Here is a 25,302-nt window from a genome sequence, read left to right as displayed (position 1 = left end):
GGCTCGAAGGGCGGCGCCTGCGGAGGCACCCGGAAGTGCGGCCGGGTCCCCGGAAGGCCCGCGCGGAGCGCAGCGTGGCCTCTCTAGCACAGGGAGGCCTCGGCGCTCGGTGGCTCTGGAGCGCGGCCCAGGTGTCCATCACCCAGAAAGGCGCCCGGAGGGCGAGGCGGGGCAGAGGACGGGACCGGCAGGCGTCGCGCTCCAGGATTGGTGGTCGCGGCGGTGGGGCGGGGCCTGAGGGGGCGTGTCTCGCGGCGATTGGCGGCTGCACACGCGGGGCGGAGCGGCCCCTTTGTCTGAGGGCGCTGCAGGCGCCCGTCCCTTCGCGCGTGAGGCTGCGGCGTGGACGGTGAGTGGGGGCGCGTGCCGGACGGCACCCTCTCCTTCTCGGACACGCGCGTCGGCGCGTCCTCCCGGTGGATCGGACGCCTCCCCGCAGGCACGCGCTGCCCTGCGCCCGGCCGAGGCCGCGCCGGGTCCCCACCCCTCTCCCTGGCCGCGGCCTGCGCCTGGGCGACCCTCTCGCAACCCCGGCGAAGCGACCGGGCGCCCAACCCTGGCCCAAGCCCGAGGGCGCTGGCAGGGTCCCCCGGGCCGCCCCTGGCGCCGCGGACAGGCCGGGCAGGCGGGGTGGGTCCCGCAAATACAGAATCGGAGGTTTCCTTGGCGTTCACAGCGCTCGAGCGGCAGGCGAGGCTGGGCCGGCGGGCGCCCCGGCGGAGACCAACGCGTGTCGCAGCGAACGCCGCCCCGTGTGTCCGTGGTCTCTCAGGGTGCCGCGAGCCGCGGGCGCCCTGTCAGGATTGCGAGGCTGCGGCGCGGCGCCCGCACACACCCTTTTCTCTGTTGTCAGCGCGGGCGCGCAGCGCCCCCTGCCGGCTGGGCACTTTCCGGTCCTGGCCGTGGGCTCCTCCCCGGCTCCGCGGGGTGCACCCGGGCGGCGGGGCGGGGCGCGCGGTCGGGGCGCACGTCTTCTTGGGGAGGTTGGGGTCCGCATTTGTGTATTATCCGTTTGTGTTCCATTCTTGATGGGCCGGTGTTGAGAACATGCTTCTCAATTCGTCATTTGGCTCCGATTGTGGTGTTCTGGTTTGGATTTCGGGGGGGGTAAATTTTAAATTTTTAATGGTCAGATATTTTCCCTAAGGACTTTGGGCTTTGTGCTGTGTTTTGAAGGGCTGTTTCTACCCAAGATGGTTTTTAAATAAAGTCTTCTTTTTCTCTAGTATTTATAAAATATTGCGTCCATCTGGAATTTATTTTGGTGTGGGGGGAATTTCAAATCCAGCTGCTTTCCCCCTAAACCATAGCCATTTCTAGCACCATTTGTTGAATAATATATCTTTCCACTGATTTGAAAAGCTGCCTTAGTTATATATTAAATTCTGTAGTGTCTTTAGGCCCATTTCTGGAGTTTAACGTGGCTTTGATGTGCACAATAAGATTTTTTTTTTTTTTTGACAGACAGAGTTAGACAGTGAAAGAGAGAGAGAGAAAGGTCTTCCTTTCCGTTGGTTCACCCCCCAAATGCCCGCCAAGGCCAGCACACTGCGCTGATCCGAAGCCAGGAGCCACATGCTTCCTCCTGGTCTCCCATGCGGGTGCAGGGCCCAAGCACTTGGGCCATCCTCCACTGCCTTCCCGGGTCACAGCAGAGAGCTGGGCTGGAAGAGGAGCAACCGGGACAGAATTCGGCACCCCAACGGGGACTAGAACCTGGGGTACTGGCGCCACAGGCAGAGGATTAGCCAAGTGAGCCGCGGTGCCAGCTAAGATTTTGCTTTATGACTTGTAGGTCTGGGGGTCTTTGACCCCAGACTTTCTGCTTTGAATATTTTGCTTAGACAGGACCACCCCACATAAAATAAAGAAAATTTGCCTATAGTTATTCAAGGTCTTTGTAAAATTTGAAGTTTTTAACTCATTCATATAGATCCATTAGCCTTTCTGTACATCATATGAAATGATGTAATTTTTTTCCTGCCCTTTTAATTTTTATATCAATGCCTTTGGTCTAATTTGTGGTAGTTTGTTGAGCTTCATGTAACGTTAACTTTCTCTTCCCCAAAAATGTTTAACCCATCCTAGCAGGACTTAATGAATCATCTTGCGATTTGAATCTTCCAGCCAAACTTGACCCTGCTCTGTACTGCTACTGAGCTGCCTGCCCACTCTCACCCAGGCCCATACAGCAACCTTATCTTCCTGGCTGACTAAGCCCCTCCCTTAGCCATCTCCTGTCTCCTTTTCTCTGAGATGCCCCAGTATTTTGACTCTTCTCTCAAATGAGTGTAAGAGTACTTGGTGTCCATAAACCTTACGCCTGGTAAACTGAAATGTTTTAACCTTGTTTATACAGTGGACAGATTAACATCTCTGGTCTGTGGTGTCTGGTCTTTATTTTCGAGACCTGGCATGTATGTTTTTTGGGGGTGTCTTGTTATTCAAAAGGTTTTATAGTTCTCTTCGTGGGTATTTGTGCATTTCTAAAATTTTAGCTTGTTTCTTGTTGTTATTTGTAAATAGACTCTTCTTCCCCTTTATTTTTCCTGGCCAGTGTTGGCTGGTGTATGGGAAAGCTGTCAGTTTGGATACATAGTTCTGATCATTACTGTGGGGAGATTGCAGGTGTCACATTGTGCAGTGTTCTGCCTGGTGCTCACAGCTGGCTCCAGAGCTTCCTCTTCTGAAAGTACTGCCAGCCTGGAGTGCGGGGTCCAGCCCGGCTGGAGGTGCAGAGGGAGTGGGGCTTGCTAGCAAGAAGCCAAGAGAGTGAGGATGGTGAAGAGGAAGGGAGGACGTCCTGTCCCAGCATGTGGGCTGGGAGAGCAGGCTATCTGTTGCATTTCAGCAGGGCTGTCAGGAATTCCAGGGGGTGACAGGTTTCCAAAGTTCAGCTTACAAAACACAAAGGAAACATCGGAGTCCACGCTGTTCACGTTGTTGGGTCCTGTTTCAGTCCCTGTCTCTGGACGGTCGCTGAATGTGGCGTCTTTCTAGTTTGCCTTAAGTGATCACTGCTGCTGAGAACCTTGACCTGGTTTGGCTTTGTTTTGGATTATTTCCTCAGGAGACTCAAAAGCAAAATTCCTGAATCTGAAGAATGAACCGGTTATGCTACTGCCACCTTTTTGAACAGTGGGTGGGGTCATATGCAGCCATGACGCTACATGGATGCATGTTGTGTTTACCCAAGTGCAGGTGATGGCAAACCCCTCGAGGAGGCTCCTCATCCCGTGTTTCCCACACTCTGGCTGTTATTCCCTGCCTGTCCCAGTATGCTTATAGGACTTGTTATGAGTCAGGATTATAATTTTTTAAAGACTTATTTATTTATTTATTTGAAAGGCAGAGTTACAGAGAGGCAGAGAGAGAGAGTCTTCCATCTGCTGGTTCACTCTTCAAATGGCCACAGTGGCTGGAGTTGGTGTCATCTGAAGCCAGGAGCCAGGAGCTTCTTGCAGGTCTCCCATGTAGGTGCAGAGGCCCAAAGACTTGGGCCATCTTCTACTGCCTTCCCAGGCCATAAGCAGACAGCCAGATTGGAAGTGGAGCAGCCAGGACTCAAACCAGCGCCCATATGGGATGCCGGCACTGCAGGTGGCAGCTTTACCCCTTATGCCACAGCACCAACCCCTAGGATTATTATTATTATTATTTTTGACAGGCAGAGTGGACAGTGAGAGAGAGAGACAGAGAAAAGGTCTTCCTTTGTCGTTGGTTCACCCTCCAGTGGCCGCTGCGGCCGGCGCACCACGCTGATCCGATGGCAGGAGCCAGGTACTTACCCTGGTCTCCCATGGGGTGCAGGGCCCAAGGACCTGGGCCATGCTCCACTGCACTCCCTGGCCACAGCAGAGAGCTGGCCTGGAAGAGGGGCAACCGGGACAGAATCCGGCACCCCGACCGGGACTAGAACCCGGTGTGCCGGCGCCGCAAGGCGGAGGATTAGCCTAGTGAGCCACAGCGCCAGCTCAGGATTATAATATTTTAAAAACTGACCATACCATTTTTTTTCTCCTGAGCTCCTGTGTTCTTACAGGGTAAAGCCCGAGGTTGAGCCTCGTGATTCTGGGGCATGAAGGGATAATTAAAAACCAGTTTCTATTCCCCCAGATAGCTCTGTGTTTCCTTGCCTTTTTGATGTGAGGTTCAGCTTAAGGACCACTGTGTTTGTCTGGATTGCGTATTTCAGAAGTCCCAGACGTTTATCTGCCAAAATGAAAAAAAAGAAAAACTTGGGGCTGGTGCTGTGGCATTGTAGCTAAGTCTGCCTGCAGGGCTGGAATCCCATTTAGGCACTGGTTCAAGCCCTAGCTGCTCCACTTCTGAACTAGTTCCCTCCTCATGGCCTGAGAAACCAATAGAAGATGGCCCAACCCCTTAGGCCCCTGCACCCATGTGGGAGACCTGGAAGAAGCTCCTGGTTCCTGGCTTCTGATTGGCTCAGCTCCAGCCATTGCAGCCATTTGGAGAGTGAACCAGCAGATGGAAAACCTCTCCCTCTCTGTAACTCTGCCTCTCAAATAAATAAATATATATATATATATAAACTCCCAAGAAAAACTTAACTATTTAGTGTCACTTTTTAAATTCATTTTATCCATCTTTTAGCATAATATATACTTAGTTTTGATACACCTTTTTGACTTGGCAGTATGGGAAAGCTGTCCCTGATGAAGCTTTCATTTTTGTGCTTTTCTAAGACTTATCCCACATGGCAGTCTCCCCTTCTCCCTCTCCTTGCCACACATAAGCCAACACCTGGTGTAGTCTTTCAGAGTCTTCCTGCATGTGAATCTGACTGCATCAGACCTGACAACACCTTGGCCAACAGTGTCCAGCTCTGAGCACTGTCACTAACCATGGTGTCCTAGTGGGGCCCTGAAAAGGGTATGCCATCTCCCGGATTTACAGGTAAGGCAGGGTGGTCAGCCCCAGGTCCCTGTGAAAGTCTTCTGGGGCTTGGAGTCATGGTTTACCAAACAGGATCATCATCTACATGCTGGCTCCAGCCTGCACTTGGACACACTCGTCCAGTAGCCCGCCACAGCGTCTATCTCTCTTCAGCATGTGCATGGCCTGTGTGTGAAAGAACTGTGGTGGCACTTGCTGTGTCAGCATCCTCAAATCTGTGTAGGGCACCCTCTATTGAAGGGCCTACCTGATTGGCCTAAATGCAGCCAGATGACCTTCCTAAGACAGTGGAAGAGTCGACTGCCTTGCCTTGCCAGTAAGCGTTCAGGTCTTGGTGCTTTTCTGAAGGGTGTAAGCTACAATCTCATGGGTTTTCTAACTCCATGAATTAACAATAAATGTTCAACCACTGGCTCCTCTGCTGGGCCTACTGATACAGCAGGGAGCAGTGATGGGAGAGCTGGGTGGGGCTGAGGCCTCTGGAGAGAATGGAGGGGCTTCAGGGGTCTGAAGAAGATTGTGACCTCATAGGACCTGGTGGGGACCTCAGGCCAGTGGACAATCACTGTTCCCATGGTAGGACTGAGTGAGGGCTGGGCAGATGTAGGATCATACTGGGCTCCATGAAAGCAATCGCAAGGGGATGGTCCTGGGCAAGGAAAGTGGGGTGGGCAGCGTGTTCAGAAAGTAGAATAGGAGTGGGATGTGAGAGAGGGAGAAGGAAAGGGGGCTTATGCGCATGTTCGCAGAACAAGCTAGAGACATAATGGGGAGCTGAGGAGAGGCTCAGTGTGGGAAATAAGGGTCCGAGATGCTGCAAGACATTCAAGTGGAGGCGTTGAGTTAGAGGAAGGGAGAACACCAGCTCAGCGGCATCAGCTGCACGTTCCGCTCGGATGACCATGCAGACATCCTGCAGCTCAGGTGCACAGGCAAAAGTGGAAGTTGGCCTGGACCAGCTGTCCATTGAACCAGCCACAAAACCTGCCTATCAGGCCCTGAGTGTGGTTCCTGTTGGTATTCATCATTGTGTTCCAGTCCAGATGTGGTTGGGCCATAGTGGGAGTGGCCATCACCTCTGCCAGATTTTCAGGGAATCAAAGGTCAAATTCACTTTCAGACAAGAATGGAAGGGTCCGAGGGGAGGGGCTTGAGGAGGGCCCAGGAAACTGACTGTGTTCCTGTTGCCAATAGTAGATGGCTGGTGACCAGGTACTGACACGGCTTTGGCTCAGGACCAAAGGAGATGCTTCAGAGATAGGAGAGTGTACATCCTGTGGAGATGGTGTCCCCTGAGGGAGGGGGACAGCATAAGGAGAGACTGCTGGACGAAGGTGTGGTCCCTGGGAGAATGACTGGGTGGTGAGAGAAGGGGCAGGTCTGTGGTGGTGAGCAACACACAGCAAGGGTCAGAATGTGTTGGGAAAGAACAGTGGGTGAGTGCCAGGAGGAGGAGGCCGACAGCAGAGCAGGGAGGCTTTGTCACTGTCACGCTTAGTCCTAACATGAATTGAAAGTGGTTGTTTTGCATCCCATATTGGATTCCTATTGAACTGACAGTGCAACTTGTTGTCTTAAATTCCCAATATGAGTCTGCCTGCTTCTGCCCCTGTGTCAACAGCTGGCTGGCTTGATGGCAGTGGCTCCTGGTAACTGGAAGGCCCCACCACCATCCTTTCCTATTCTCCAGCATCCATATTCATATGAATTCTAGGTCTTATTCACTCCTTTAAAATCCCCCTTTGGGGGACCGGCTCTGGCACAGCAGGTTAAAGCCACAGCCTTTAGCACTGGCATCCTACATGAACGCTGGTTCAAGTCCCCGCTGTTCCCCCTCCAATCCAGCTCCCTGCTAATGTGCCTGGGAAAGCAGCAGGGGATGGCCCAAGTGCTTGGGCCCCTGCACCCACGTGGGAAACCCAGAAGAAGCTCCAGGGTTCAGCCTGGCCCAGCCCCAGTCGTTGGGACCATTTGGGGAGTGAACCAGCGGATGGAAGATCTCTCTGTGTTTCGCCTTCTCTCTATAACTCTGCCTTTCAAGTAAATACATCTTTTAAGAAAGAAATCCTCCTTTGTAATTATAGTTAGACTTGTGTTGCTCTTGCACAGAAACCTGCACGCACATCTGGGGAATGGGCAGTTTGGAGGACAGGACAGATGGAGAGTTGGCCTCTTGACAGTCAAGTCTTCCATCCTTTTCCTCAGAGGTAGCCGTTGGCAGATTATTGTTGGCTATGAAAATATACACATATATCTGAGGTTTATAAAGAAGATAGAGTTGTGATGTCTCGACTTCCTGCCCCCAGGCCTTTCTTCCAGGTGATACCACCCACTGTGTTCTTATATGAAGGTCAGCACGGTGCCCAGCTGAGATGAGGACATAAGAGCGTTCGTTGTGTCCTGCATTTCTTCGGGAGTGATCCATATCCCTTGGTCGCTTGCTGGGTTTCTATTTCTCTGTTGCTTGTTGATCTCAACACTCCTGTGAACCTGTTTGCTACAGAATCAATTGCTGGGAGAGTTCTCGGGCCCTCCTTCTCCTGGTCATTGGGTACATGTCATATACCTCAGCTTACCTTGCCCTGGAGAGAAGCCAGCACCTGCTTACCCCCCAAGCCTCCTGCAGGTGCTCAGACCAAATCCCTGCATCACTCTGGATTCTGTTCACCTAGCAGTGGCCATTTCCCCAAGCACCAGGGCCACCTGAGGATGTCCAAGCATGACGGAGGGCCTGGAGGCTGAGGTTTCTGCTAGAATATGGGCCTTGAGTGGAGCCATTCACTTCCCCCCCTGGTGGCCAGTCTCACCTTGGAATGGTATTGGGAAACCGTTGGGCCTGATGCCCACAGCCCTCAGACACCTGGTATGAGTGATTGGTCAAGAACATGTGGTTTCCCTGGAGAGTGGCTGTCCTTGTTCACAGGCAGAACTGTGGGCCAGGGCCAAAGTGAGCAATCTCTCACTGACCCCCACACAGGTGTGATCAGCCACAAGAACCCCAAGGGTCTTAGAGGTGAAGACTTGGGAACCTGGAAGCTCCAGGGAAAGCACATGTCAGTGCCCAGTGCTCAGAGATCTTGGCACTGCAGGGCTGCAGCTCCTAGGGCCTCTCCTCAGCACCTTTTTGCTAATTTGCGCAAAGGACCATGGACCCCATGAGCTCATAGGAAAGAGGCACCTGTGGTAAGCAACACTAGGCCCCTCACGTGCTCCCTCCTCTCTCTCGGCCCCACAGGCTCCTCCAGCTTCTGTCCTCAGAGGCCCCAGAAGACTGAATGATGGCGGCAGCCAAGCTTTTGCCACCGTCAGCAGGACTTCAGGTGAGCCATCCTCAAGGTCTGTGCAGGGCCCTTCACCAAAGCTCCCGTGGTTCTCTCCATGCCCAGAGCCCCTGTGGCAGCCTGAGCACTACCGCAGCCCCTGAACTCCACGGCCCCTCCCTGTCACCTCCTCGACTCCCAGCCCACCTGGCGCAGCACCTGCTCCCATCACAGAAGTCGAGATTCCATCTTAGCTGGCAAAAGCTCCTGTCATTGCAGGCCAAGGTGACCTTTGATGATGTGGCTGTGCTCCTCTCCCAGGAAGAGTGGGACCAGCTGGGCCCTGCTCAGAGGGGCCTCTACCGAAACGTGATGATGGAGACTTATGGGAACGTGGTTTCACTGGGTAAGACCCCTGAGCAGGCCTCGTCTCTGTGTTGGATGTTGGACTGGGGGAAGGGGCTTAGGAGGCCATAGGGTGGGGGCCTCAGGCTAGTCTTGGAGGTCGCCCAGTTGCTTCCGTGGGGTTCAACTCCAGCAGGAGGTTGATCCAACCCATCTTCATGTCCAGGTGGCTTGGTAAATGTTGTAAAAGGACTTCCCTCCCTATGAACAGGAATTCCAGGATCTAAGCCCATCGTGATCTCCCAGCTGGAACGAGGGGAAGACCCATGGGTTCTGGATGGCCAGGGGGCTGAGAAGAGCCAGCGCCCAGGGAGTAATTACTCAGGTGAGTGAGGAGAGCTGGCCCCTCCTTCACTTAGGACTAAGCAGGTCCCGAGCAAAGCTGTGGACTGAACTTAGGCTGAATTGCTGACAGGATTGCTTCCACATGGGCGTGGTCTGTCAGGCCTCACCTGTCAAAAGAAATCCATAGGCTGGGAGGTGCCGACACACAGGAAGGTCGTTGTCCATGGCAGGAAGTGAGTGTAGGAGTGAATCTAGACAGGTGGTAGAACTGGGTGCACGGGAAGAAAGGCAGGCATGCAGGGCCAGGAAGAGACTAGATTGGAGCATTACCCATGTCTGGTTCTGATGGGATGTGCAGGTTTTGAGTGTTACTTTATTGACTTAGAAAAGATGAAGCAGGGACTAGCATTGTGGTGCAGCAGGTTGCATGTCAGAGTGCCACTTTGAGTTCGGGCTGCCCCAGTTACGATCTAGCTCCCTGCTGATGTGTTTCAGAAAGCAGTAGGTAGCCGGCGCCGTGGCTCACTAGGCTAATCCTCTGCCTGCGGCGCCGGCACACCGGGTTCTAGTCCTGGTTGGGGTGCCGGATTCTGTCCCGGTCGCTCCTCTTCCAGGCCAGCTCTCTACTGTGGCCCAGGAGTGCAGTGGAGGATGGCCCAAGTCCTTGGGCCCTGCACCCCATGGGAGAAGCAACTGGCTCCTGGCTTCGGATCAGCGCGGTGCGCCGGCCGCAGCGGCCATTGGAGGGTGAACCAACGGAAAAGGAAGACCTTTCTCTCTGTCTCTCTCTCTCTCACTGTCCACTCTGTCAAAAAAAAATTTAAAAATAAAGTTAAAAAAAAAAAAAAAGAAAGCAGTAGGTGATGACCCAATTGCTTGGGCCTCTGCCACCCACAAGGGAGACCCAGATAGCATTCTAGGCCCCTGGCTTCAGCCTAGCCCAGCACCAGCCATTGTAGCCATTTGGTAGTGAACCAATGGCTGGAGGATCGATCTCTCTCTCTCTCTCTCTTTCTCTCTCTGCCTTACAAATAAATAGATCATTAAAAAAAAAAAAAAGGCATTGTAAACATAGAAGGGAATTTCTCAACCTAATACTCCTGGTGAAGACTGAAAGCTCCTGAGTCAAGAGAAGAGAAAGGAGCTCATGGTCCTTGCATCCATATAGCACAGTGCTGAGGCCCCACGTATGAAACAAGGCAAAGTAAAACAATAAACTAAAGCTACGACAATTGGAAAACATAAAGACTGTCAACTTGGGAAAAAGATTGAATAGAATTCACAAGACAGTTTACCAGTATTGCAAGATAAGCAGTCATTTGTATTTCTATTCATCAGAAACAAAAGTGAAACATTTTTTAGAAGATTTATTTATTTATTTATTTATTTATTTATTTATTTATTTATAAGTCAGAGTTATAGAGAGTGAGAGAGAGTCTTCCATCTGCTGGTTCATTCCCCAAATGGCCACAATGGCTGGAGTTGGGCTGATCTGAAGCCAAGAGCCAGGAGCTTCTTCCAGGTCTCCCATGTGGGTACAAGGGCCCAAGCACTTGGGCCACCTTCTACTGCTTTCCCAGGCACATTAGCAGGGAGCTGGATTGGAAGTAGATCAGCCAGGACTTGAACCGGTGCCCATATGGGATGCTGGCACTACAAGACCCTCCACACCACAGCACTGGCCCTGAAACTTTTTAAAAGATAATGTTTATAATAGCATCAGGGCCGGCGCTGCAGCTCAATAGGCTAATCCTTCGCCTGTGGCGCCAGCACCCCGGGTTCTAGTCCCAGTCGGGGCCCTGGATTTTATCCTGGTTGCCCCTCTTCCAGGCCAGCTCTCTGCTGTGGCCAGGGAGTGCAGTGGAAGATGGCCCAGGTCCTTGGGCCCTGCACCCGCATGGGAGACCAGGAGAAGCACCTGGCTCCTGCCTTCGGATCAGCGTGATGCGTCGGCCTTAGCGGCCATCTGAGGGGTGAACCAATGGCAAAAGGAAGACCTTTCTCTCACACACTGTCCACTCTGCCTGTCAAAAAAATGAAGAAAAATATAATAGTATCAGAAATGTAAACTGGCCCGGAATTAATCTAACAGAAAAACTCTGAAAAGGAAAATGATGGAGGTACTGATGCCTTCAACCCTGTGACTGGATACAGGCAGACCCACCATGGGATGCTGTAGACACAAGTGAACTCCACCCTGAGGGTGTGCTCACAGTTGATCTCTGACTGCACAATCAGCCTGTCCTGTCAGCTCGGCCTCCTTATTTCTAGAGGTTACAGTCAGCCTCTCACTAGCCTGCAAAAGCAGGTGTCCTCAGAGGAACAGTGGTTCCTGAGCCAGCCTCAGGAGAATTTAATTTTCCAGTGACTATAAATAAGAGGACACAACAACATAGGGCATTATGCACAGTGGTTAAGCAGCCACTTGGGCCCACATCTGTTATCAGAGTGCCAGGTCAAGTCCTGGCTGCTCCAGACTTCTGATCCAGCTTCCTGTTAATGTACCTGGGAGGTGGCAGATGAGAGCCCAAGTTCATGTGTTCCTGCCATTCATGTAGGAGGCCTGAATGGAATTCTTGGCTCCTCACTTGGGCCTGGCTCAGCACCAGTTTTTGCAAGCATGTGGAAAGTGAACCAGCAGACAGAAGACCTCTCCCTCCCTCTCTGTCTCTACCTCTCTTTGTCACTGTACCTTTCAAATAAATCTTTTTAATTTTTATTTTTTTAAAGATTTATTTATTTATTTGAAACGCAGAGGCAGAGAGAGAGAGATCTTCCATTCACTCCCCAAATGGCCGCAACAGCCAGAGCTGAGCCGATCCGAAGCCAGGAGCCAGGAGCTTCTTCCAGGTCTCCCAGGCAGGTACAGGGGCCCAAGCAGTTGGGCCATCTTCCACTGCTTTCCCAGGCCATAGCAGAGCTGGATCAGAAACAGAGCAGCTGGGTCTCAAACTGGCACCCTTATGGGATGCCCGCACTGCAGGTGGTGGCTTTACCCACTATGCCACAGCACCAGCATCCTCAAAAAAAATCTTTAAAAAGGACACAACATGATATTGTGGGAATACTGAACAGAACTTTACATTGTTTGCTGACTACAGCCACGGAAACAAGAAACATGGTATTGTGCAGCCACTGACAAACCAGGCCTGGGCTCTCTGGTGACTGATGACTGGCTATGCTCTCACCTGATGGAGATCTTAGACTCCCTGTGAGTGACACTGAAGAGACGGAAGGTGGGCTGCAGAGTGGAGGGTGTGGCCTCAGAGGAGGAAGGGACTTACTGAGTTTCAGATTAATAGTGTTCATGGAAACCAAAGCCATGGGGTTGCTGCTCAGGCATCAGAGCAGGATAGGAGAGTGCACCAGTGCCTTGTCCTGGCAGCCTACATGAGTGAATGTGTGTGTCTACCGAGCCCCACTTCCGCACTCACGTGTTGTAATAGCGGTGAAATCATTTTTCTACTCTTGAGAAAGGTGGCTTGTCGTCACCTCACCTCTGTTCCTTTTGCAGATGACCTCAAATGTGACTACACTGCACCCTGTGTGCAACAAGACAGTTTACTCGGGGGTAAGTATATGAGCCATTGTTTCAGTTCATTGTGATCCCTCAGGTGCTAATGCTCATATTAGATTGCCCAGGGCATCATGGAGTTCTGTATACAACTCACACAGTCCCTCAGAGAGTGCCCAGGGCGCCATGAGGTTCTTTACACAACTCACAAAATCGCTGCAAAGGGGGTTTTATTAAAAATTTATTTTGGTGGAAGTACTTCTTTTTTTTTTTTTTTTTTTTTTTTTTTTTTGACAGGCAGAGTGGACAGTGAGAGAGAGAGACAGAGAGAAAGGTCTTCCTTTTGCCGTTGGTTCACCCTCCAATGGCCGCCGCTGCAGCCGGCGCACCGCGCTGATCCTGGCAGGAGCCAGGAGCCAGGTGCTTTTCCTGGTCTCCCATGGGGTGCAGGGCCCAAGCACCTGGGCCATCCTCCACTGCACTCCCTGGCCATAGCAGAGAGCTGGCCTGGAAGAGGGGCGACCGGGACAGAATCCGGCGCCCCAACCGGGACTAGAACCCGGTGTGCCGGCGCCGCAAGGTGGAGGATTAGCCTATTGAGCCACGGCGCCGGCCCAGTACTTCTTCCCTTTATTTATTTTGACTCACTCAAAACATACTTCCCAGAGCAGACATTTAAGTATAGCAATCAAGATGCTGGTTAAGACACCCACAGCCCCTATCAGAGTGCCTGGTTCAGTATTCAGCTCTGACTCCTGACTCCACCTTTCTGCTAATGCTGGCCCTGGGGGGCAGTGGTGACAGCCCAAGTACTTGAGTTCTGAAAGTCAGTGGCTCCTGGCTCAGGCCCCACTTCTGAGCAGCAAGGATGCAAGGTGCAGAATAGGTGTAACCTACTGCTGGCCTGCCTGCAACAGCTTGAATCTGATAGTGCTTTTATGCCATGAGAGAACTTCCTGTATAATTTTTATTACTAAAGTCATCTTGTTACTCTGGCATCAGATTAAAAACCACCCATTCAAGAAATGTCAAATAATAGAAGTATAAATGAATAATTATTTCATTTGTTAAGATGAGGGTTCTTAGTTTTAAAAAAAAACTAAAACTTGTTGCCTAGCAATTTCAAAAACATAACAGAACTTGTCAAAATAAGTGCTAAAAATTTTATTAAACATTATAGTGAATTTACTTTTTTAAATAAAGAATATGTTAAGTCCCACTTTCAGTTTATCAATACAGTACACATTTTTAAATGGCTCTAAAAGAGAATAAAAAGAAATATTCAATAAGAAAAATGAACACAAAATTTGAACAAGTTCCTGATAACAGGAGAACTAAAGGGCCCATAGACAAGAAAACATGCTGAGCCTCATTTTTCCCTAATAAACTGGCGATCAAAACTGTGACAGAGCGTCATGTTACACCTGCAGGATGGAAAGGAGTGGGAAGACCTGACCGTGTCAAGGACAGATGAGGGTATGGGCAGCCAGCGGAGCTGCAGCGTCACCCAGGTGTTTGGAAAACAGTGACATCTCATTAAGTTGGAAATAGGAAGCCCTCTGTTTCCCATCTTTACTCCATGTGTGCGTACAGGACGGACATCTGTGTGTGAGCACTTGAAACATGCAAGAATCTTCATAGGACATGCTTCATGATGGAAAACTGAAACTAACCTAAACGTCCATTAACATTTGAGTGGACAGATAAATGAAATACAGTATTTTAAAAGAATGGCATATACCGAGGCCAATATTTCGACGCAGCAGGTTAATCCCCCACTTCCAACACCTGTAACCCATATGATCTCCAGTTTGAGTCCTGGCTATTCTGCTTCCAATCCAGTTACCTGCCAGTGTGCCTAGGAAGGCAACAGAAGATGACCTGAATATTTGGTTGCCGAAGACTGTGCTACATGGAATTATCAGAAACATGCATAAATAAGCTAATTTTTCGAGTAGACATAATTTTTTTTTAGATGAGGGGGTTCCACTGCCTGTCAACTTGGAGCAATGGACCAGACTTACCCTGTCACTGGAAATGACTGAAAAGCTGAACAAGATGTCTGAAACTACAACTCAAGATGTGGAACATCAGTGTCATTGGAAATGAGTCAGCAAGAGAAAGTGATTCCTAAAACAGAAAAGAAGGTGAGCTCTAGCTCACAGCTTGGAGAATGTTGAGGCACAGGGAGGGGGTCCTGGCATAGTTTGTTGTGTTTTTTTAAGGTTTTGTTTATTTATTTGAGAGGTAGAGTTACAGACAGTGAGAGGGAGAGACAGAGAGAGAGGTCTTCCATCCACTGGTTCACTCCCCAAATGGCCACAACGGCCGGAGCTGAGCCCATCTGAAGATGGGAACCAGGAGCTTTTTCCAGGTCTCCTGCGCAGGTGCCAGGGCCCAAGCACTTGAGCCATCTTCTGCTTTCCCAGGCCATAGCAGAGAGCTGGATTAGAAGAGGAGCAGTCGGGACTAGAACCGGCACCCATGGGGACTCCGGCACCACAGTTTGTTGGTCTCCCTGAATTAAGGAGACAGGTCTCAAAGTCCAGAGAAGCTGAGAGAGCTGAAAGTCTTGTGGAAGAGGAATCAATTTCACAAACAATTGTAGAGATCTACAGATTAGCACATGCATATAAGTCAGTTGTCTGAGACCAAGAAAGCACCAGCAGAAGGAATTAAAGGAAGTAGTGACTGTGGTGGCCAGAATTTAAGATCCTGCACCCTGTATTACGCGTTCTGCATAATCCCCAAGCATGTGAATATAATGAGCTTTCCTCTGATGACTAGGCTATGGATGGCGCTGAACTGGTCCGGAGATCAGAGGCAGAGGAGTCAGGTTCAAAACCTAGGAGAGACATTTAGGTGCCATTGCTACTTTGAAGATGGAGGGGCTCATATGGCAAGACATACAGGCAGCATTTAGAAGCTGAGAACAGCCCTCGTCTAACATTCAGCAAAGAACAGCCACCTTGGTCAGTCTGACAAGGAGCTAAATTTTGCCAACAGTAAGAATGAGCTTAGAAGTGGTTTTACTGCCAATGTTGTGGCATAGTGGGTAAAGCCACTGCCTATGACACCGGCATCACTTATGGGCACCAGTTCAAGTCCTGGCTGACCCATTTGTGATCCAGCTCCCTGCTACTGGCCTGGGAAAGCAGCAGAATAGGGCAAGGTGCTTGGGCCCCTACCTCCTATGTGGGAAGCCTGAAAAAAGCTCCTGGCTTCCGCCTGGCCCAGTCCCAGCCATTGTATCCATCTGGGGGGTGAACCAGTGGGTGGGAGACCTTTCTGTCTCTCCCTCTCTCTCTAACTCTGACTTTAGAATAAATAAATAAATCTTTAAAAAAAAAAAAAAAAAGTGGGTTTGTCCCCCTGAGCCTCCACACAGGAACTTAGACTGGCCAACACTTTATGTCAGCTTTTAGATGCCCTGAGCATAGAATATAGCTGTGCCATGTGGAATTCTGGTGTACAGAACTAAGAGTTAAGTGTGACAAACTAATGCAGTACCCAGTGCTCATCCCAAGCTGGTAATACCATCTGTTCCCATCAGCCAGACTGGAAAACCTCACAATTCATGAGACATTAGAGTACCAAGAAAGGTTTTGTCTTAACAACGGAGGAAAACAGCTCCCAGTGTAATCCCACCTAACAAAGCTATAAGAGGAAGACCCAGAAGAATCCCTTCATCCAAGTCATTCAGCCACATAACAGACCTCAACAATGGTATCCAACACTGACCAACATAAACCGCAATTCTGGCGTCTAGTAGAAAATGGCCAGTCATGTAAAGAGGCAAGGCCAGAAATGACACAAATAAAACAGGAAGATGAGGACATGGTATGGAGTTAATAACGGCAAATTAGTCATGAGAAAGGACGAGTGAACTTAAAGACAGCAAGCAATAGAAACTGTCTGGAAGGAGACAGGAGAGCCCAGAGAGAGCAGTGACCATGGACAAGCTGAGTGGTCTCTGACTTGCAGTCAGAGCAGCAGCAGAGCAGGAGGGTCAAAAAAATGTTTGAGGATATAATGATTGCAGACATTTTAAATCTGATGAAAACTATAAACCCACAGATCCAAGAAGGTCCACGAACCCTGTGCTTGAAGAAAATTGCACTAAACCACACTATCACGTTGCTTAAGACAGTGATAAAGAGAAGTTTTAAAGCAGCGAGAGAAAAATACATTGCACATGGAGGAATAAGGGATTACTGCTCATCTCTTGTCAGAAGCAACGTAACAGCACCTCTGAAGCACCTGAGGAAAGTAGAGGTAGATTACGCTTCTAGACACATGGAAGGTCGCAGGGTTCCTAACCAGACCTGAAACCCCCGAGTCCTTCAGGCAGAAAAGAATGCATGAGATGGCAATGTGATGTTCACAAAGGCAGGAAGTGTTAACCACTGAGTCAACAGGGTTGTCTTATTGTTACTATCTCAGTCCCTTTCAAAGACAACTAACTACATAAACAAAAATGAGGATGTATTTTAGAGGTTATGGTACATGTAGAAGTAAAATGTGTGACAACAGTAACAAAGGCAGGGAAGGGAGAAATGAAAGCTTGATGTGTTTTATGCCATCACCTGGAGGTATACTGGGACAAGTTGAAACTATAAAACAGAATAATCACTATACTAAAATTACAAAACAAAGAAGGGCAGGAGCTTTTGGGATGCCCATATCCCAGAATGCACTGTCTGGACTTAGGTCATAACTCTATCCTGATTCCAGCTTCCTGCTTATGTGAACCCTGGAAGGCAGCAGTGATGGTGCCAGTAGTTGGATCCCTGTCATCCACATGGGAGGCCTGGATTGAGTTCTCAGCTCCTGGCTTCAGCCTGGCCAAGCCACAGCTGTTGCAGGCATTTGGGGAGTGAACCAGTGTATGAGATATCTCTGTCTGTCTCTTTATGGCTTTCAAATAAAAACTTTTTTATAGTTATAGCCAAAAAGCCAACACAGACATTGATCAATAAAGAAAGAAACAAGAGGGACAGGGACAGTGATAGACTTAACCAAATTGTGTAAAGGACTTGGATGCTGGTGTGGGGAAAGAGGAAGAGAAGGAATCAGAAAGGAGACCCAAATTCTGCAGGCCCAGCCAAGGGCTTCTTTTGGTGTTGGGTGTGTCCTGCTCCTGTGTGCCCTGTGCGCTCCACCTAGGTGTGACCTCAGGTGGGTTCACATCGCTCTCTTTAACCTTGCTGTCAGCCTTGGCTTGTTCCTGTTTAGAAACACGATCCTCTGACTTCTAGTATTTGAGATGGTTGTAGTGGTCCTGTTCCTCTCCAGCTCATAGCCACATGCGCTCGCACCGTACTTTGATCAGCAAAACCAGTTTCAGAGGTATACTCTGCAGATTTTTAAAAAATATTCATTTGCGGGGCCAGCACTGTGGTGCAGCAGGTTAAAGCCCCAGCCTGCCACACCGGCATCCCATATGGACACCAATTGGAGTCCTGGCTGCTCTACTTCTGATCCAACCCTCTGGTTGTTTTTTTTTTTTTTTTTTTTTTTTTTTTTGGACAGGCAGAGTGGACAGTGAGAGAGAGAGACAGAGAGAAAGGTCTTTCTTTTCTGTTGGTTCACCCTCCAATGGCCGCTGCAGCTGGTGCGCTGCGGCCAGTGCACCGTGCTGATCCGAAGCCAGGAGCCAGGTGCTTCCTCCTGGTCTCCCATGGGGTGCAGGGCCCAAGCACTTGGGCCATCCTCCACTGCCTTCCCGGGCCACAGCAGAAAGCTGTAGTGGAAGAGGAGCAACCGGGACAGAATCCGGTGCCCCAACCGGGACTAGAACCTGGGGTGCCGGCACCACAGGCGGAGGATTAACCTACTGAGCCGCGGCACCGGCCCCAACTCTCTGTTAATGCACCTGGGAAAGCAGTGGAAGATGGCTCAAGTCCTTGGGCCTCTGCACCTACTTGGGAGACCCGGAAGAAGCTCCTGGCTCCTGGCTTCGGATCAGCTCATCTCTGGCCATTTGGAGAGTAAATCAATGAATGGAAGACCTCTCTGTCTGTCTCTACCTCCCTCTGAGGCTGTCTTTCAAATAAATAAAATAAAATCTTTTAAAAAATATTTATTTGAAAGGCAGAGAGACAGATCTTCCATATGGTGGTTTGCTCCCCAAATGGCCTCAACAGCAAGGTCTAGGTAAGGCTGAAGCCAGGAGCCACAAACTTCATCTGGGTCTCCCACATGGATGGCAGGGACCCAGAGTACTTGGGCCATCTTCTGCCACCTTCCAAGGCATATTAGCATGGAACTAGGTTGGAAGTAGAGCCGCTAGATGTGGGATGCTATCATTGTAAGAGGTGGTTTAACCTGCTGCAGTGCAATGCTGGCCCCATTCTGCAGTTGTAGATAGTATTAACATTTTCATTTGGCTTTGTTTCAGGATGTAAAACCAAAGAAGAGAACCAAAATACAGAGTTGGATGTGATGGTGGGGAAAACACCCCCAGGAAGGATTGATCAAGGACCTGATAAAACAGAGCAAAGCTTTGGCCACCGTCCAAACTCTGTTGGCCACCGCGAGGTTGAGGTGTTGAAGCAGAGCATGGCACTTACTCCAGCAGCTCCTAATGGAGAGAGGCCCTACATATGCATCGAGTGTGGGAAGTGCTTCGGTCGGAGCTCGCATCTCCTTCAACATCAGCGAATCCACACTGGAGAGAAACCTTATGTGTGCGGGGTGTGTGGGAAGGCCTTTAGCCAAAGTTCAGTCCTCAGTAAACACAAGAGGATTCACACGGGTGAGAAGCCCTATGAGTGCAATGAGTGTGGAAAAGCCTTCAGGGTGAGCTCAGATCTTGCTCAGCACCACAAGATCCACACGGGAGAGAAGCCCCATGAGTGCCTCGAGTGCCGGAAGGCCTTCACTCAGCTCTCGCACCTCATTCAGCACCAGCGGATCCACACGGGCGAGCGGCCTTATGTGTGTCCCTTGTGTGGGAAAGCCTTCAACCACAGCACCGTGCTGCGCAGCCACCAGCGAGTGCACACCGGGGAGAAGCCCCACAGGTGCGGTGAGTGTGGGAAAACCTTCAGCGTGAAGAGAACGCTGCTGCAGCACCAGAGGACCCACACCGGGGAGAAGCCCTACACCTGCAGCGAGTGCGGGAAGGCCTTCAGTGACCGCTCAGTCCTCATCCAGCACCACAACGTGCACACGGGGGAGAAGCCCTACGAGTGCGGCGAGTGCGGGAAGGCCTTCAGCCACCGTTCCACCCTGATGAACCACGAGCGGATCCACACGGAGGAGAAGCCCTACGCGTGCTATGAGTGTGGGAAGGCCTTTGTTCAGCACTCACACCTGATCCAGCACCAGCGGGTGCACACTGGGGAAAAGCCCTATGTGTGTGGTGAGTGTGGCCATGCCTTCAGTGCACGCCGGTCTCTGATCCAGCATGAGAGGATCCACACAGGCGAGAAGCCCTTCCAGTGCACAGAGTGTGGCAAGGCCTTCAGCCTGAAAGCAACTCTGATTGTGCACCTGAGGACTCACACGGGCGAGAAGCCCTACGAGTGCAACAGCTGCGGGAAGGCCTTCAGCCAGTACTCGGTGCTCATCCAGCACCAGAGGATCCACACGGGCGAGAAGCCCTACGAGTGCGGGGAGTGCGGCCGCGCCTTCAACCAGCATGGGCACCTGATCCAGCACCAGAAAGTGCACAGGAAGCTGTGACCTGCAGCTGCCAGGGCAGCACGTGATCCGAGCTGCATGGGACTGCGGGCATCCTGCATCCCAGAAGAGCCACGTGACCCCACAGGCAGTGCCTGATGATCCCGTGTCACAGAGTGCACCAGACACCTTCTCTCTGCCTGTATGATTACAGTTGTAATGAATTGTGGTAAAGGTAGCCATAACAACATTATTGAAGTGAGTAGGGCGCATTAAGGCATAAGAACTATTGTCCCGGTAAGACTCATTTACATTTCAAATAAAGATTTTCTTCCCCCTGAGGATACTACATGTCTCTTCTGATTCCAATCATCATACTTAGAATGTCGATAGGAAAAATCAGAATGTGATAGGAAACAATGCCATCAAACAGTGTCATGCAGAATGGCTGGAAATCCTAAGTGTGAGAAAGCCTGCTTATCTAGGGCCTTAACTCTCTGCAAGATCAGAGAGGATGCACTGGCTCTTTAGTAAAATTTCAACTTGAAAATGGGTTCTCAGCTCAGAACCTGCCCTGGTGACCCACAGGTCTATCCAGGAGACCATGGTGTCTCCCGCCTGTCAGTCCAATCTGACTGTAGGCGGGGGCTCTATACCTACAGAAGGCCTCACAGCTCCCACACAGGGGGTGCCTCTATACCTCACGGTGTTTTTAAAAATTTCTAAAAAGTTCTTTCATGCATATTTTCAAAACAAAATTTTCAAATTCAGGTAATTCTTTTGGGCTTTGCTAATATTTAGATCCCTATATTTGATGGGGTCTTTAAAGTTATTTTTTTACCCCAGTTCAATAGAATCTAGGATCCATTGCGATATGCTGTGATGAATCTGGTTCACTCAGTTAAAATTTTGTGTTTAACTTCAAAATTATTTGCTCAGTTTTAAGCACAGAGGTCTTGTAACTCAGTTTATGTCTGAGCCATTTCTGGTAGCAGCCAGCTGCAAAACAAAAAACGGAAAGCCACTTCCGATCCTCATCACTGTGTGGAGCGCCTAATGGCAGAGGGTCCTTAGTGCTTAGCTTCTTGGGAGAAAATGGGCGGTGGGCACTGACTGCAGTGCACAGCAGCCACCACAGTGGAAGCAAAAGCTTGTTTCCTGTGCGGACAGAGGAAGTGTTAACTGCAGAAGAGCCGAGATCCCTGCCGTGCAGTGTGATTTCAGAGGAGCTCAGAGAGCTGGGGCAGCTGGCTCTGCTGCAGATAGGAGACGACTTAACCAACAGTCACTTCCAAAAGGACATGAAGAAGCAGTCCTGCGGTGTTCTCCCACAGGGACATCACTGGGTGTTACTTCTGAAAGGAACTGCCATCAGCCACTGGGGCGCAGAGGGCCTGGGGTCACCCAGGGGTCATATCTCTGGTGATCCTTAGAGGAGCCGAAATGTGAAACCCCAGAGGAATGGCGGGCCCTGCAGTGGTACTCCATGAGGGAGGCCAGGAAGAGCTAAAGCCAGTGGAGCACTACTCAGGAGCTGAGATCGCTGAACTCATTTACAGAGGAGCTGAGGGGACTGGGGCTTCGGGAGGGCCCATCACAGGAGTGGTGCTCCACAGAGCAGCGCTAGACAGGACAGGAGCTGGCTGGTGTTGGATCGCTGGGGGTGCGACCACACAGACAGGTAGGGCTTGCTAAGGTGATCCTTCAGGGAGGGTGTCGCAAGCACTACCAGTAAGGCTTTGGGAAAAGAGAGCTTACTTAGGAGCTGTGACCACTGAGAGGAGATAAGGCCACTGTGGTGTTAACTTAGGAATTCCTCAAGAAGGAAGCCACCGACCCTCCCTGGCACCTGAAGGACCCCACCACCACTCAGCCATACTTTTTTTTTTTTTCTTCTTTTTTAAGATTTCGTTTATTTGAAAAGCAGAGAATCTCCCACTTGCCAGTTCACTGCCCAAATGGCCACAAAGGCTGAGGCTGGGCCAGGCGGAAGCCAGGAGCCAGAACTCCATCTGGGTCTCCCATGCAGATTTGAGCTCAAGCACTTGGCCATCACCGGGTGCTTTCCCAGGCGCATTAGCAGGGAGCTGGCTAGATCAGACACCAGCACTCCAAGTCAGGGTGCCAGTGTTGTACGCAGTGGCTTAACCTGCTGTGCCACAGTGCTCGCCCACCAGCTTCTAATCACGTGGAAGAATTAGACAAAGTCATGTTCCAATTAGAAGAGCATAAGAGTTCAGTTAAATTCAATATGGAGGACTATTTGAGGCTCTGTGTCATGAGATGTTACCCAGTACAAGTGGTTCTAGGTTGTTCCATCCCCCGGTAACCTAGGGTCTTCAGAGAAACCTTTCTAAAATACTTGACATGTTCTTGCTGTCAGACTGCACTGATCCAGTAGCAGGCTCACAGTCTCCATGCCCCTTTCTCTGGGGAAAAGGCCTGGGCCGCCCTTTCTCACTCTCTCCACCTCCTCCTCTACCCCAAGGAGCAGAGGCGGCACCTGGCCTACTGTACCCTGAGGTCGTCTGCCTTCTAGGGCCAGAATGATTGCTGGGGTCCTCTTCCTTTTGGTAGCAACCAACATCACATTCTGCCTCTGATTTAGCCACATTCCACACTTCTTTTGGATTTTTTTATTTAGAAGTTTTTACATTTTATTATTTAAATCATTATTATTTCTCCTAATGGCTACCAACACTGCCAGCACCACCTCTCCAGCCCTCACACCATGGGCCCCCTGCATTCAAAGAGGCCACAGTCCCCTGGGTGACACCAATCCAGGGAGCACGACCCTCTCCCCCAGCTGATGGGATGGAGACCCCAGAGCTGATGTCTTAGCAAACAGCCAGGGAGAGTGCAGGGCAGGAGATTCCACTGACACTAATGCAGAGAAAGGCGTCTCCAGGGCCCAGCTCACTTCTAAGCCAGGGCTGCAGTTGTGCCCTCTGCTACGAAGCTCAATCACCCACACAGGAGGTCCACGCTGTTCTGTGTGACTGCGTCCCAGCAGGCAGTAAGCAACTCAGGGAATCAGAAAGAGGTACACAGGAGTCGAAGAGCCAGCGCGGAGACACTGCACTCTGGGAAACATTTGGATATATACATAAACATCCTTTAAAAGCTTATTTGTTTTTAGAATGGTTTCCTAAAGACACAATTTAAAATAAGGGGTAGGTGTTTTGGTGCTGCATCCCGTATCACAGGGCTGGTTCAAGTTCCATTGTCCCTGCTTCCTGCTATTATCCTGGGAGGCAGCAGGTGATGGCCAAGTGCTGGGGTCCCTGCCTCCCATGCAGGAGACCTGGACAGAGCTGCAGACTAACTGGCTGCCTGTTGTGGGCATTTGGGGAGTGAACCAGCTAATGAAAAATCTGTCTGTCTGTCTCATTCTGCCTTTCAAGTAGATGAAAATAAACTTTTTTAAAAAATAAAGACTCCAAAATGAGTCACCGTGGAATAACATGCAGAAGACCCCTAACTACAATGGCTTGACTTAGGGTTTTCCAGCTTTATGGTGGTGCAAAGGTGATGCCCATGCAGAAGAACACACTTCCACTTCCAGTGTGTGTCTTTGTCCAGGCTGTCAGTACTCAGCCGCACAGTCGCAAGGGCCGGGGAGCCGCTGCTCACAGTGCCGGTCCTGCTCAGCCCCGGCGCATGGCAGCTGCACTAACGCACTTTCTTCTCTTTTTTAGAGAAATTTTATTTATTTGAAAGAGTAACAGAGTGAGGTAGAGCCAGAGAGAGAGGTCTTCCATCTGCTGGTTCACTGCCCAAATGACCACAACAGCCAGAGCTGAGCTGATCCAAAACCAGGAGCCAGGAGCTCCTTCAGGGTCTCCCACATGGGTGCAGGGGCCCAAGGACTTGGGCCATCTTCCACTGCTTTCCCAGGCCACAGCAGAGAGCTGGATCAGAAGTGGAGCAGCCAGGACTCGGACCGGTGCCCATATGGGATGCTGGCGCTGCAGGCCGCGGCTTTAACCTGCTGTGCCACAGTGCCAGCCCCACTAAATGCATTTTCAATCCCACTTACGATGCTGTAGGACCCCAGCTTGACACAACCACAGCCATTCCGGTCACAGCCACCTTTAGGTGATCCTGGGGCCATTCCAAGCCCTATGGAGTAAATAGTCATTAAGATGACCTGTTGGGGCCAGCGCCGTGGTACAGTAGGTTAAAGCCCTGGCCTGCAGGGCCGGCATCCCATGTGGGCGCCAGTTCGAGTCCCGGCTGCTCCACTTCTGATCCAGCTCTCTGCTGTGGCCTGGGAAAGCAGTGGAAGATGGCTCAAGTCCTTGGGTCTCTGCACCCGTGTGGGAGACCCTGAAGGAGCTCCTGGCTCCTGGCTTCGGATTGGCCCAGCTCCCACCATTGCAGCCAACTGGGGAGTGAACCAGTGGATGGAAAACCTCTCTCTCTCTCTCTCTCTCTCTCTCTCTGCCTCTCCTTCTCTCTCTGTGTAACTCTTTCAAATAAATAAATAATTTTTTTAAAGCTACATTAATCAAAACAGTGTGGAACTGTGAGTTAGTCTTTTTGATCCTATAACAAAATATCTGAGGCTGGATATTTTATAAAGAAAAGAGATTTATTCAGCTCACAGTTCTGCAGACTCCATAGCACTGCACTGGCACCAGCTCAGCTCTGCTGAGGCCTCGTGGTGGACAGCATGCAGAAGTGGGGCTCCTGTACCCCATGACTTTGACCTCTTCTGAGGGCGGTGCCCCGTGACTCACCTGCCTTCCTCTAGGCCCTACCTCATAGCATTTCCACCTCCTCAAGTGCCAGGAATCCCTGGGGGACAAACGACAGCAGTGTATTCCAGGCCCCCAACATTCATGTCCTTCTCAGAGCACAGAAATATAAGCATTCCATTCCCAAAAGTCCCCAAGTCTTAATTCATTCCCGTGCTGCCCGAAAGCCCAAGTCCAGAGCCACATCTGAGACTCAAGCCCAACTCCTTCCAGTTGTGAGCCTGCAAGTGAGAAACAAGTTACACACTTTGGAGACACAATGTGAAACAGCACAGGGTGAACATTCCTAGACATTGACCAAGAGAAAGACCAAACCTGGCAGGGCTCCAAGCCTAGCATCCAGTGCACAGGATGGGCCTTCGAGGAGCCAGACAGCTCTGTCCCCAGGGCTTTGCTGGTCTCAGTCCACGTGTCTGTCCATGCAGGGTGAAGTCCAGGGCGTGCACTGCCCACTGCCGGATGCTCTGCCTTTCTGGGGTCTCCCACAGCTCCTGGACACTCTGTGGAAGAACCCGTGCCAGCTCCACCCCTGCAC

The 25,302-nt window shown here is 50.7% G+C and overlaps 1 protein-coding gene across 4 annotated transcripts; it reads left to right on the top strand.

The window, feature by feature from the left end:
* The first annotated feature begins 216 nt into the window (after window positions 1–216).
* ZNF250 (zinc finger protein 250) lies at window positions 217–20,353 on the top strand. Of its 4 annotated transcripts, none has more exons than XM_089336585.1 (6): window positions 217–349; window positions 8,153–8,237; window positions 8,499–8,583; window positions 8,794–8,907; window positions 12,382–12,438; window positions 18,782–20,353. In XM_089336585.1, exons 2-6 carry the CDS (start codon window positions 8,193–8,195, stop codon window positions 20,068–20,070), a joined length of 1,590 nt encoding a protein of 529 aa, XP_089192711.1. In that variant the 5' UTR covers window positions 217–349; window positions 8,153–8,192; the 3' UTR covers window positions 20,071–20,353. The 4 variants fall into 4 exon arrangements, with proteins under 4 accessions (XP_089192711.1, XP_051685501.2, XP_051685499.2 ...); XM_051829539.3 differs by having other exon boundaries at window positions 219–349; window positions 8,457–8,583; XM_051829541.3 differs by lacking the exon at window positions 12,382–12,438 and having other exon boundaries at window positions 218–349; window positions 8,457–8,583.
* The last annotated feature ends 4,949 nt before the right edge of the window (window positions 20,354–25,302 follow it).

The sequence above is a fragment of the Oryctolagus cuniculus genome, chromosome 6 (assembly GCF_051225735.1).
Source record: "Oryctolagus cuniculus isolate XC-2025 breed Fujian yellow rabbit chromosome 6, ASM5122573v1, whole genome shotgun sequence".
Lineage (NCBI taxonomy): Eukaryota > Metazoa > Chordata > Mammalia > Lagomorpha > Leporidae > Oryctolagus > Oryctolagus cuniculus.
The sequence above is the reverse complement of the archived record's forward strand: the minus strand, read 5'-3'. Positions and strand labels throughout refer to the sequence as shown.